The 13234-nt window shown below is 44.5% G+C and overlaps 1 protein-coding gene across 1 annotated transcript in view; it reads left to right on the forward strand.

Moving 5' to 3' along the window:
* The first annotated feature begins 282 nt into the window (after nucleotides 1–282).
* The window catches only part of AHCTF1 (AT-hook containing transcription factor 1), a 36441-nt gene continuing 23489 nt past the window's right edge, over nucleotides 283–13234 (forward strand). The window contains exons 1-7 of the mRNA XM_041404496.1: nucleotides 283–442; nucleotides 5378–5504; nucleotides 5947–6200; nucleotides 9451–9631; nucleotides 10395–10602; nucleotides 11421–11537; nucleotides 12253–12337. Coding sequence (XP_041260430.1) covers nucleotides 5384–5504; nucleotides 5947–6200; nucleotides 9451–9631; nucleotides 10395–10602; nucleotides 11421–11537; nucleotides 12253–12337 — 966 coding nt within the window. The 5' untranslated portion in view covers nucleotides 283–442; nucleotides 5378–5383. The remainder of the gene's footprint in view (nucleotides 443–5377; nucleotides 5505–5946; nucleotides 6201–9450; nucleotides 9632–10394; nucleotides 10603–11420; nucleotides 11538–12252; nucleotides 12338–13234) is intronic.

Raw genomic sequence — 13234 nt, forward strand, 5'->3', positions numbered from 1 at the left:
TCCCTTCCAACCCAAACCATTCAGCGATTCAATGAAATCCAGACAGACCGCGGGGGGAAGGGGGAGGAGTGGCTCCTGCGGTGGGACGGACACCGGTAGGCCGGGCCAGCTCTCCCCCAGCCGGCGGTTCCCCACGGCGGGGCAGCAGAGCACAGCCGTCCCCACGAGCTGCGCTCTGCGGGGCGCCCGTCCCTCCGGCCCAGGAACTACAGCTCCCGGCGTGCCCCGCGACAGACAGCGGCCACAGGGGCGCGGGCGGGAGCGGAAGCGGCCGCCGCGCGGCACGCCGGGATCCGCAGTCCGGAGGCCATCACCGCCAGCGCCCGGGGCCGTGTCCCGCGCATTTGAAAATTCCCGCGGAGGGTCGCTGCGGGTCTCGCGAGAAGTCGGCCCGTCCCCCCCCATCCCGACCCGCCCCCCGCGCGGCGGGTGAGCGAGCGAGGTGGGTGCGCGGGCGCGCGGGCCGGGCCAGGCCGTGCCGTTGTCGCCGCTGCGGGAGGGAGATGCCACCGGCACCGGCACCGGCACGTACCGGGAGTGCGGGCTCGGCTGGGCTGGGGGCAGCGGCGCGCACGGGCGGAGGTGGCGGCAACGGCGACCCCCGCCCGCCCGTCTGCCTTCGTTCCTCCCTTTCTTTCTTCCCCCATCGTACCAGCGGGTACCGGGCGCTCCCGAGCCGCATAGGCCGGCACCGGCGCTGGCGCAGCGCGGGCCCGCGGGGGCCTCGGGCGGGCCCGGCCGCCCGTCCCTTATGTAAGTGACCCCCGGGCTGCTGCGCCGTGTCCGCCACACGTGCCCGGCCCCCGGCGGCGGGGGAGGCCCGGGCGGCGCGGCCTGGGCAGCGCACATGGGAGGCTCCGCAGCCGGGAGGCTCCGTCAGGCTGGGGGGCGTGGGAGATGCGGCGGCTGCCGCCAGGAGCTTTCCCTCCTGCCCGACCACCCGCGCACGCCCTCTGTTTTCGCCCCTTCGGTCGTGTTTCTGGAGGGTTTTTCTTTACTTTTTTCTAATTCCTCCTTCCCCTCCCCCGCCGGGCTTCGGGGTTGTATTCCATGAGGAGGCGGGAAATGCGCTCCGTTCGTAGAGAGGCGATTGCGGGACGTGGGATGGGTGCAGTGGGAAGGCCACAGCTTTAGAAGGATCCAGTGCGATTTGTGGGGGTCTCTGGGTCTTTGCACGAAGCAAAGCATCACGAAGCAGAGTTGCTGCTGGCTTAAACAAAAGTGCTCGGTGTCTTCCTTAATAAACTGTGAGTCCACGTCTGGAGCTTCTGCCAATAGAATGCTTGGTGTCAGTCTTTCGGGTCTAACGATTGCTTCCTGATCGTGTCTGGGGAAATTGGAGGAAACTGAGGGACCGGTTTGTGTCGGGATGGCTGCACCCCGTTTGGGATATAGGGCTGAGTGGCCGTGCAGGTGCCTTTGCAGGGCCCGTGGGTCTGGCTGGTTGTGTCAGCCTTGGCTGGCAGCTGTCCCATGCGCTTGGGCACTCAGCTCTGTATCTTGGGGAGGACAGCTCCTCATTCACGTGCTGCCTCAGCTCTCCTTCCTGCATGGATTTGCCTGGGATTATCTTTTTCAAGCGTGATCAAGCTTCTATGAATTTTACATCTTCTTAATAAGGTGTTGGACATAGTTTTGGAGGAGCAGTGGTGACAGGCCTTTCGTGGTGTGACGCTGGTTTGGTGGAGAGAATAGAATCTTTAAATTGGCAAGAGAGAGTCACCCTGTTGCATGGGTTGCAGGTGTTTCTGTAGTTGGTCTTGTCAGGTTGCTGGTTATAAAAACCTGTTGAAGAATTAAATGTTCCAAATCCATCTGGATACAGCCTTGGGCAGCTTGCTCTAGGTGGTGGCTCCAGCAGTGTGTTTAGAAGAGGTGACTGTGTGTGATTCTGGCAGATCTTCCTCTTTGATGTGATTCTGGAATTTGTGCTGGGAAGGGCCAGCAGTGGGATGGCATACCAGTGTGGTATGCTGGAAATGTCTTCCAAAATACAGTAGTAGAACAAAGGAGCAAATACAGAGATGAGAGATGGCAGCAAGGTCTCTCTTTTGATGTCAGTGAAGTCAACATGTCCTGTCAAATCTTGTCTTCAGCTGTGACTGACCGTATTTTTAGCTTTTTCTTCAGTGAGCCCATAACATTGTTTGCCTTTTAAACTGATTTTTGTGGAATGCAATCAGTCAAAACTCACATCTCAGAACTCTGACTTAGCTATGTGTAATTCTGCTTGAACACACAATTTCTCTTTCTCTTTCTTTTCCCTTCCTCCCTCCTCCCCACTCCTAAGCTTTTTAATCCAAAAATTTATGACATTTCTGTCTTTGAAAATAGTTCATGGTGCTTGGAAGTCAGAAGTTCCTAGGGTGAAAAAGAATGGTAATTTTGGCAACTTGCACACAGACTGCATTGCTATAGGGTACAGCTGGGAGGTTGAATTCTGGCTTATTCCTGAAAATTGAGTAAGCATGTGACATTTTACCCTAATCTGATTTCTACCAGAAATAAGAATGTGATTGTAGTTATTGTTTCAAAGAGAGCTGAAATGCAGTTGCTGTTGAATATATCTCTTAAAGGTGAAAGACTTCTTGCCTTTATATCTAAGTGTTTCCCCTCTGTTTTGATTTCCTAGCAGTTCTTGGTTTAACTGAGCAAAATGATGCAAGGATAGCATCCTTATAGAGGGATCAGTATATATTGTTCATAATTGGTTATAAAATTTATCAACCTTGTTCCATGGCTGATTTCTGACAACTAGAAGAGGTGTTTAAAATGGTCATTGCCTTACTGGAGCTAAACTGAGCATGCCTGATGCTCTAGTATTTTCATTTTCTACAAAAATGGTTTAGGTCTTGGAGTTCTACTTATTTGATGGTTCTTACTGGTGTTTGTGGATGGATTTTTTTAATGTTGTGGGCAGGAGTAAGCTGTGTTAACATATGAGCTTTCTATCAGGGAAGAATTCTTTTTGGGATAGTGAGGAGCTTCTTTTTTAAACTCAGATCTCCCCAGTAGAGGATGTTTCCATTTGATTCCAGTTTAGCCCCGCGAGGTTCTGTGCTCTTGGCACAGCGGGTGGGCAGTGTCTCAGGCAGGACCTCTCAGGGTGACTCATGGAGAGCACACAGCTGAGAAGTTTCCTTGCATGCTCTTACCTGCCCTACTGCAGGATATTTGTTCACTCTTTTCTTAAAACTGTCTTGTTATTATTGTGGTATATGGTATTAATAATCATATACTTGCCACATAGACGTCTCCATTCTTATTTACAAAAAAAGAAAAAAAAATATTTGCTCCAATAATTCTGAAATTTTGTGCTCTTTTCTAAAATTCCTTAGTAAATGTTGTCAGAGTCAGTGGTCTGTCAGGCTGGAGAGATGGGCTGACAGGAGCCTTATGTAGTTTAACAAGGGAAAGTGCCAAGTCCTGCACTGGGGAGGAACCACCCCAGGCACCCGTGTGTGCGGGGGCCTGCCCAGCTGGAAAGCAGCTTGACAGAAAAGGCGCTGGGACACTCAGGTTGGCCATGAGCTGTCACTGTGCCCCTGCAGCAAAGAAGGCTGATGGTATCCTGCCTGGGCTCATGGGGAAGAACCTTTGCCAGCAGCTGAAGAGAGGTGATCCTTCCTCTAGTACTGCACTGCTGAGGCCTCAGCTGGAATGCTGTGTCAGCTCTAGGCTCACCAGCCTCTCAAGATGGGAGATGAAGGTACTGGAGAGAGTGCAGCGAAGGGCCACAGTGATGGTTAGAGGACATTGGAGAAGCTCTTCTCTGAGAAAAGGCTGGGAGACTGGGACTGTACAGCCTGGAGAAGAGAAGGCTCAGGGGTTCTCATCAGTGCACGTAAATACGTGAATGGAGGGTGTAAAGCAGATGGAGCCAGGAACATTCCAGTGGTGCCCAGTGACAGGAACACAAGCACACGCTGAAACATTTCAGAGATGCTGTTCATCAACTAGATGTGTCTGAATTAGTAGGTTACTCCTAAAATATGTCCACTAAATTGCAACTAAACGAAGCAAGAATGCTGGTCAAATTGTGGGGCCTTTTACTCTCTGTGGAGTCCCTGGATACAGTGCAGAAGTTGTCACTTGAAACTGATGGCATGTACCAAAAGAGAAACTCAGGAAAACTACTGCAAGTGAGTTGTCCCACTTGGAACCTGATCTGTGCTAGTAGTGAATGCTGGCAGAGTGGTCAGGCTGGCTGGCTGGCTGCAGTACTGGCTTTGCCATCAGCAACATTTTTGTCAAAATGTTGACTTGTGCTTAGTGCAGGACCCTGACTTACCCCTCCTGTGCTTCACACGCTCGTTGTGTCCTGCTGGCAGCAGGTACGGGAGCACAACCCAGCACTAGTGACCTGTGAATAACATCTTGAGATGTCATGACAAAAGCAGTACTGTTTGAACAAGACAGTTGAATTTGTCTTGTCTGTCAGAGGCCTTTTCTATAAGCCAGATGACTTGCAAGACATAGATACCTAAAGTAATTTGTATTTCCATGCATATGGATAATCTCATATTTAGCCACCTGTTTAATCCTGTAAATTAGTTCAGCTCTTCAGTTTCTCCAGGAAAAAAAAATTGTCTTGACATACTGAAATGTGAACTCTTGTGGAGCACCTGTATGAGCATGAAACTGTCTGAGAGGTGTAGAAATTTTTTCTCTAATACTGCAGAGATGCAATAAGGAAAGCCAATAGGAAGGAAGGGACTGGAATAAGAAATAGAAGGATTTCAGCAGAGAAAAAGAACAATATTTTGAAGTGTTGTGTTATGTTCACCTCTTGAGTGTATGTAAAAATACTTCTAATTGATGAGCTGTGGAAGTCAGTATTGCTTGAAAGTATTACCAGTATGTTTTCTGGAAGAATTTGAGGATGAATTTGGTCAAGAACGTTGTATTCTTGAATGTCAAAAATAAGCATACAAAAAGTAAAGAAGACATGGCTGATCTGTGACATCTACTAGAAGAAAATTGACAACAAATAATAATGTATTAAATCAAGGGAAAGGGCAGAGAGTTGTAAGAGCTACAATTAGAAGCTTTTTCAAATACATTTTTTCTGAGATCATATCTTGCTAACCTGTATGAGTAAGCTTGAACTTGCTGTGTTGTTCTCTTCCCTGTTATTTATCTTGTGTATCCCTCTGTGTCACTTTTTGTTGATCTCTTAGGCATCAGAAAAGCTCAAGATTCTCCTTTTGCTCTGCTATGAGATGAAAAACTGTCCCAAGTGCCATTTCTTTTGAGCAAAAAAGAGCTACAAATGATGCATGGGAGATTTGTCACTGCATACTGATGAAACTTGGGTCAGTCTCAAAGATCTTTATGGCTGACATGAGTCTCTTTGCCTTTTTTTCTTTATATCCAGTGAAGAATGCGAGACCTAACAGCTCAGGTAACGAGCAGTCTGCTGCAGTTTCCAGAGGTGACTGTTGAGGCACTTGGGGAAGATGAGATCACCCTAGACTCTGCACTGTGTGGGAAGTTTTCTGGAGGTGAGCATTTTCCTTTAAACTTGGATTTGGTATGAAGTTGTTATTGGCTGAAGCACAGGATCATGGCATCAGGTTGTTCTGTTAAGTCAAATGCATCAGGTTCTGATAGTGCTAGGAGGATATTTTAACAATTAGAAGCATTGAAAGTGCCACAGCCTGCTCCAGTCCTGTGCTATTTAAATAATACAGCTGATCATGCCCTCCTCAGTTCTGAATGAAATAGAAGGCAATTTTCAAGGAAGAAAGTGTTGTTTTGGGATGTATTCTTTTTACCAGCTCAAGCTCCATGTCCATCATAACATCGCATGCCGAAATAGTTACAGAGACACAATATGCTCCTTTTTCTTCTCCAGTCTAAATAAAAAATGGAAAGAGGGACAGGTCTGTTAAGTGCTGCCCATGTATTTCCAAGTTATTTAATAGGATGCAGCTGAGGACCCAGTGAGAGCTGTCCTGGCGTGGCTGGCGTGCGGCCCCCAGCTGGAGGTGGTGAACTCGGTGAGCGGAGAGCGGCTCTCTGCGTATCGCTTCAGCGGCGTGAACGAGCAGCCTCCCACCGTCCGCGTGGTGAAGGAGTTCTCTTGGCAGAAGAGGACTGGACTCCTGGTTGGGTTGGAGGAAACAGAGGGAAGCGTTCTCTGTCTGTACGACCTTGGGATCTCAAGAGTGGTTAAAGCAGTTGTTCTTCCAGGAAGGGTACGTATCTTTTTGGGGAAATGAAGGTTTTGTGTTGTTTGGTGCTGCATAGTCTTGTTTCAGGAAAAGCTCTTGTGAATCTCTTTGTATGACTTAACCTTTTTATATTGCATTAACATACTTCAGATTATCCAGTCAAGAGAGCCTTGATGTAAAATCTTGGACTTAGCCTTTGCATTATCTTTTGAGTTTACTGATAGTAAAAAAAAACATTGTAAAGCACATACTGATGAAATTCTCCACTTAAAAAAAAGGCATTGAAAACCTTTTTTTTCAGAGCAAAAAAGAAAACCCCACTTAAATTATCTGTAATATACCTTTTCTAAATGGCTAATTTCTGTCAGAAATACTGTCCTTAAAGTATCTCCCATCATTTTGCTATTAATGACTTTGACACATGCCCATCAATCTCAGACTAGGAAGCAGGTGATGTGGGAACAGAACAGATTTTTCTGTTAACTTACGATTGGAAAAAAGATTTTAGTGAATTGTCTGTCAGATAGTTGGCAGATTTACTTTCAGTCTGCAGTCCTTGAGTCTGTGCTTGTTGAATATAGTGCTCGTGTAGATGGGATACAGTGGTGTAATGTTGATAATTTTTTCTGCTTTCTGTAACCCTTGAATTCAAATGATGTTGTGTCCCTGTGTCTTATTAACACAACGGAAGCAAGAATCAGATTAAGTTATCAGAATATCAAGATTCACTGTGTTTTTATCATCTTAGAATCTGCAACAAGTTAATACTTATTTACTACTGAGTTTTACCTAACTTTATTTGGTTTGACTTGCTAGAGTACAGGTCAAAGTCTTGATAGTAGTAGTAAGCATTTATGTTAATTTCTAAAGATACAAGTCATATCAGTGTTCCAGTGTGTTGTTTTGCTATCTGCTTGAGTTGTAGATGGAAAGGCAGGCTGTGTGCTAACATGAACTTAAAATAAGTACATTATGTTTTGGTAAGTGATGTTGGTGTGTTAGGTTTTATTTCTTCTATCTAAGTAAGCTAGGAAAAGCAAAGGTTAAGAACTAAGGATTATGTTGCATGTTGAATCAGTAGCTGTGGAAGTGTTTTGAAATAGTAGCCAGTTCCAACAATCAGTCGTATTACAGTTGTTACATACCACAAAAACTGATTCAGGAGCAGAGATGAAGCCCTGCAGGAAAGGGTTGTTGGATGATGAAGGGTACGAACTTTGAAATAAAGCCAAAGTTGCTCTGAAAGTTTTGCTCTTATGCCCTGAAAGCTCATGAATACAAGTATGTTTGGTCTGTTCTTGTGCTGTATTTCCTATGTCTTTCGTACTGCATTCAGTCAGCATAGTGAGGACACAGGTATTGCTAATTGGAGTCTTAGCTTTCAGGCTGCAAGCGGGAGTAAGGGTAAGCAAAAACTAGTGGATAAAACTTGCACTTGGCTGCTGACAATATGTTTTGAATTCTTTCAGAAACATATATTTGCATATTATGTAATGTATAGTTGGTGGGGGATTGATTTGCATGAATGTTTCTCTGATTTTCAGATTGATTATTTTTAAAGGTAAAATATCAGTCTTTTCTTAACATCACTTTCTGCAGTTCGGTCATTACTCTTTTAAACCTTTAATGAGCACTGTGTTTTCAGGACTATTTTCTCAACAGGTATAAATTCTGTGGACAGCTAAGTTGTAGAGTTTAACTTAGAGCAGCTCTGCTCCAAGGTGTCAAGTTGTTAGTGTATTAATATAGGGTATTTATTGTGATTGTGTGAATGCTTTTTAGTGTGAGAGTGGATGTTGAGTCGTTCAGAGAATAAAGAAATCAGTTAAGGAACCCAACCTCAGGAGCTTAGAAAGAATTTTGGCATAATGTCTTTGCATGTGTCTGTGAGTGTCTCTTGATGCCCTCTTGATAGGTGTATGAAATGCAGCAGGAGACTGAAACTGTTGATGAGTATAATTTGAATTGGATTCTGAATTAAAAACATGAAGTACATTGAATTGGTTTATAACAGTTGCATGTTTTAGAACTGTTGAGTGGTATTTCCCCAAATTTTCCTGGTTTGTATGAGGCAGAAGGGCAGCATTCAGATTCAGTGAGCTGAAAAAAGTTTTCTTTGTTCTTTCCCAGAATGAGTTGGCAAAGCACTAGGAGAATAGGAAAAAGCAGCGCATAGCATAGTGGAAAAATATGTCATTTCAGGAGCTTCTACGTGGAAAATTGAAGTAACCAGGGAACATTTTGGAAGCATATGCAAAACTAGTAAAGATTCATTTGGAGCCAGTTGTACAATGAAAAAAATAACTTGAAAAGAACTCAGAAGCAACACTTCTACCTTGGCTAGTTGCGCAGCAAGATGTGTTCTGTATTTCCTCCTCGGTCACCAACACTCGGAACACAAGAACCTGAGTAATCAAAATACTTTCATTAGTCCTCAGAACAGTAGAGAGGATTAAAAATTTAATTTGAATCATAAGAAATCTGAAAGAAAACCAAGTTTCCTAAATAACTAAAGAAACTTCTAAGCTTGGATTTCTTGTGTTCAAGGTGAATTGTGAAGCGGGTGGCCAGGCAGTGCAGTTATAAGCAAGTGCTTGATACAGGAGAGAAGAAAACCTCAGGGGGCCTATGAGTTTGGATATTTTCCCCCACTTCTGGGGGTAAATAAGCTACATAAAAAGATGGACTACCTTGTGAGGCTCACTTCTTTGTTTCAGACAAACCTTTGTTGCTGATGTCAAGCTGTCTGCTTTCATGGTTCTGCATGTGTAAGGGGCTGGAAGATAGTCCCTGTTCCTGTGTTGTCCTGCTCCTTTAGTGCAGGGGCCCTGGTGTGCTTGTGTCTCTGCTGGAGCAGTCACTATTGCCCCGGGTGTGCTATGAGTGCTGAGGGGTCTGTTCACCTTGTGCTGGGGTCATGGGGAGTGCTCGGCCTGTCAGGGAGAGAGAGAGAGCTCGTGCCTCAGGCTGAACAAGTTCTTGTTTGGTCTCTTGCTGTTGGTTTAGGCTGCCTTTTACAGTTTTCCTTACCATCTGTAAGAGTGCTGGTGTGCATTTAAAATGTTTGTTGGATATTGTTAGTCAAAGTGAGGACCAGTGTAGATTTTAGTAAGCCAGCATCTCTCCCCAACCCTTTCTAGGAATGTTTCATTCCCATGGAAGTCTCATCGTGTATTTCCTTTCCTGTTTCTGATGTGCTAATGGTGGCTTCCCTTCTGAGGATTACTCTGGGGCCTGTCAAAGAGCTTTGCTATTAACCTGGAGTTCCCTGCAGGTGACTGCCATCGAACCCATCAGCAATGACGGCGGAGCCAGCGTGAGCACGCGGCACCTGCATCAGAGCCTGCGATGGCTCTTTGGAGTGGCAGCAGTGGCCACAGATGTTGGCCATGTCCTTCTGGTTGACCTTTGTTTGGATGATTTATCTTGCAGTCAGAATGAAGTAGAAGCATCGGGTAAGCTGCAGTTTTTAAACTTGAATTTAGAAGTAAGAAAATGTGTTTCTTTTCAAAAGCCAGCTTGTATCCCAGTGAAGATCCCGGCGTGCTGGCTGACTACTGGCATTTCTGACATTGCCCATTGCAGACAGCAGTTTGACATGGTATGGTTGTGAACTGATCCAAAAATGGGAGTGGCTTAATGCTGCTCCAGAAGTTAAGAAGGCCTCTTGCTGCCCACATCCCTTTGTCCCTGTGATTCGTGCCAGTGGGAGGTAGGAATTTTTCCATTTGAGTCAGTGGAGGTGTGGGATAGGAAGTTGTGTCAGAGGTACCAAATTCCTTGGGAGTGTTCTCCTGTTTCCATTAACGACTTGGGACTGGCTTTAGGCTTGTGTTTTACAAGAAATCTGCCTTATCAAAAATCCTGCATTTGGGTGAATGAATCCTGCAATTTGTGTTTTCAGATTGCATACATTGTTTTGGGTGTTGTAAGAGTGGCTTCAGACATTCATGTCCCTTCAAGTAGCTGCCTGGTGAGGCCCAATAGAGGAATTTGTCTACAATGGTTTCATTTGTACCCAGTTTTGAAATAGGAGTGAGAATACCTGTCCCGTTGGAGAGTCCTTCTGTTCTCTGAATGGGTGCAGAAACAGGAACAGCACAAAAAGGCGCACAGAAATGGGTGTTCTGTTTGAAGAATTATACAGATTGTGTAATCACGTCAGTGCAACTGAAGAGGCATAATGCCTTAATTTCTTGCCTGCTTTTATGTGTGTAGATCTAGAAGTTGTGACTAGAATTCCTGCTGAAGTTCCACAAAGAAGAGAAGCTGTGACCAGGGAAGGGAGGCATCTCTGTTTTCAGTTACGAAGTCCTTCAGGAACAGCAGTGTCAACCCTGTGCTACATAAGCAGAAGCAACCAGCTCGTTGTGGGATTTTCGGATGGCTACTTGTCACTATGGAATATGAAGAGTTTGAAGAGGGAGTAAGTAGTCCTTTCCACTTGGTTGCACTTGGAATTGCAGGGGTCTCAATTTTTTGCTTCAGGAAGTCATGCAGTAGGGATGTGATAGAGCTCATTTTTATAAGTCTGTTCAGTCCAGTCGTATTTTGTGAACCCAGGTAATGTGTGTGTTTTCGTGAAAGATTTTAAAATTATTCAGAACCAGTTACTGCAATTAGGGCATCCACTGAAAGGCTTCACTGTGTGGATAATGTGATTTTGGTGATAATATTCTTTAAAGTGTCCATGATGGATCTAGTGAGACATGATAATTCAACAGTTGATCTGTGCCTGAAAACAGATTATTTCCTGCTTTTCAGCCTTGATGGAAATTGGTGGTCCCAGACCAGGATGCATATGTGAATGAAAGTTTGTTTGAAAGATTTGGAGATCAGAATAAGGGTTTCATACATTTATAAGCAATAGTGAAATTTATAGGTGATTTGAAATCTGCCACTTGAAATATGTGACCACATTCAGATAGGTGTTACTTAAGGAAATCTACAGTTCCTCACCAGAAACTATGTATGTGTTGTGGATGCGTAAATAGACAGTGGACACACAATTAGATGCAAAGAAAAGACTGTGAAGGTGCAATTGAAATTCAGAAGTTGGGAAGACAAATCCTTAAGAAGTAGTGGTTTGTCAGTCATCAATTGTTTTAAATGGAAGTATGACCATCTGTACTTTGAGGATAGGCATGCAAGCTGCTTTTTTCCCGGAAGATGCTTCTACCCTTCTACAAACAGCCAGAGCCAGCAGGCTCTCCTTTTTTCTATGTTTTTCTTTTAAACCTGTAGGCACCACTCCCAGCTTGAAGGAGGAAGAATTCCTGTCTATGCAGTTACTTTTCAAGAGCCTGAGAATGATCCCCGCAATTGTTGCTACTTGTGGGCTGTTCAGTCTACACAACAAAGGTGAATAAAATCCTGCCATAAGTCGCTGTTTCTTAAATATTTGTTCACATTCGGTTGATATCTGTGTATTCATTTTGTTTCTTTAACTCTGCAGGAAATTAAAAGTGTTAAGCTTACAGTGCAATTTTTTCAGGATTTTGCATTTGCAAAGAGAGGTTGACTCTTTCCTACCTTGTGCAAGAAGGCAAAGGAAACAGTGGCTATGTTTTTGTGCTTGCAGTCTCAAATGATTTCCCTTGTTTCTTGATGACTGCTTCAAGATTTGTTTGGTATTCCCACTATGATATTCAATACCTTTTAAAGTGGTTTAGGCTGCAGATGCAGAACAGTAAACATCATCAGCAAGCTACTTAATCAGCACAGCTGTTCTTAGACTGGCAGTCTTCTTAAGTTCAACTTAAAAGCAGTTTTCATGGAGAATGCTTTACTGTGAAAAGCTATTTCCAGCAATTCAGGAATTTTTTCCTCCATGTTGCATATTAGAGCTTTCTAAACAAAGACATAGTTAGCATTTGCCCCTGAAGCTGTTAATGTCAAAATTTCCTCCTTTCTGTTTTAATGACTAATGTGACCAATTACCATGTTTTGGGAAGCAGTGTTTATCTTTTCAGCAAGAGCATGCTCTTGAGTTAGTTTCAGCCTAGATCTGATAAAATGCTAATGAGGATTGTAAAGCAGCTTTGTAATCCAATTTTCTCATTTATACCTTTTTCAGTGAAGGTGATGTTGTGAGTTTACATCTGTTGCAGTTAGCATTTGGTGACAGGAAACGCCTGACATCAGGACAAGTCATGTATGAGGTAAGACAGGCTTGTATGTGAGAAGATGAAAAAATAGTAATTTTGTCTACGTAAGGATCAGTTAAGTTGACCAGATTCATATTTACCATGAAAGATCAGTGAGACTTAAGAAAAAAGTCTTTTGATGAGTCTTTCTAGGGATTCTTTTGTCCATACTTTTCAAAACAAGTCATAGAATCCTGGAATGGTTTTGGTTGGAAGACCTTAAATATCATCTATTCCAATCCCCTGCCATGAGGATGGATGCCATCCACTAGATCAGTTTGCTCAGGGCCCCACCCACCCCAGCCTTGAACACTTCCAGGAATGGGACATCTGTAGCATCTCTGGGCAGCCTGACCTTCACATCCTCACCACTCTCACAGTAAAAAATTTCTTCCTAACATCTAATCTAAAACTCTCCTGTTTTAGTTGAAAACCCCCTTCTCCTTTGTCCTATCACTATCTGCCCTTGTAAAATGTCAGTCTCCCTCTTTTTTATAAGCTCCCTTTATGTGCTGAAAGGCTGCACTGAGGTCTCCCAGGATGGATTTGGACTTCTGGGCTGTGTGTGCATATTGCTTCCTGTTCACCAGAACCCCCACGTCCTTCTTGGCAGGGCTGCTCTCAGTCACTTTTCCCAGTCTGTAGTCATGTCTGGGATTGCCCCATTCCAGGTGCAGCACCTTGCACTTGGACTTGCTGACCTTCATGTCATGAGATTCCCATTGGCCCACCTTTCAGGCTTTTCCTGATCCTTCTGGATGACATCCCAGCCTTTTGTATTGTCAGCTACACCTTTCAGCCTTGTGTCATCTGCTAACGTGCTTAAGGTGCACTTGATCTCACTGTTTGTGTCATTGATGAAGATATTGAAGAGCACCAGTCCCCAGACAGGTTTCTGAGGGGCACACTCAA

This window comes from Onychostruthus taczanowskii, unplaced genomic scaffold (genome assembly GCF_017590055.1).
Source record: "Onychostruthus taczanowskii isolate IOZ18803 unplaced genomic scaffold, ASM1759005v1 scaffold21, whole genome shotgun sequence".
Lineage (NCBI taxonomy): Eukaryota > Metazoa > Chordata > Aves > Passeriformes > Passeridae > Onychostruthus > Onychostruthus taczanowskii.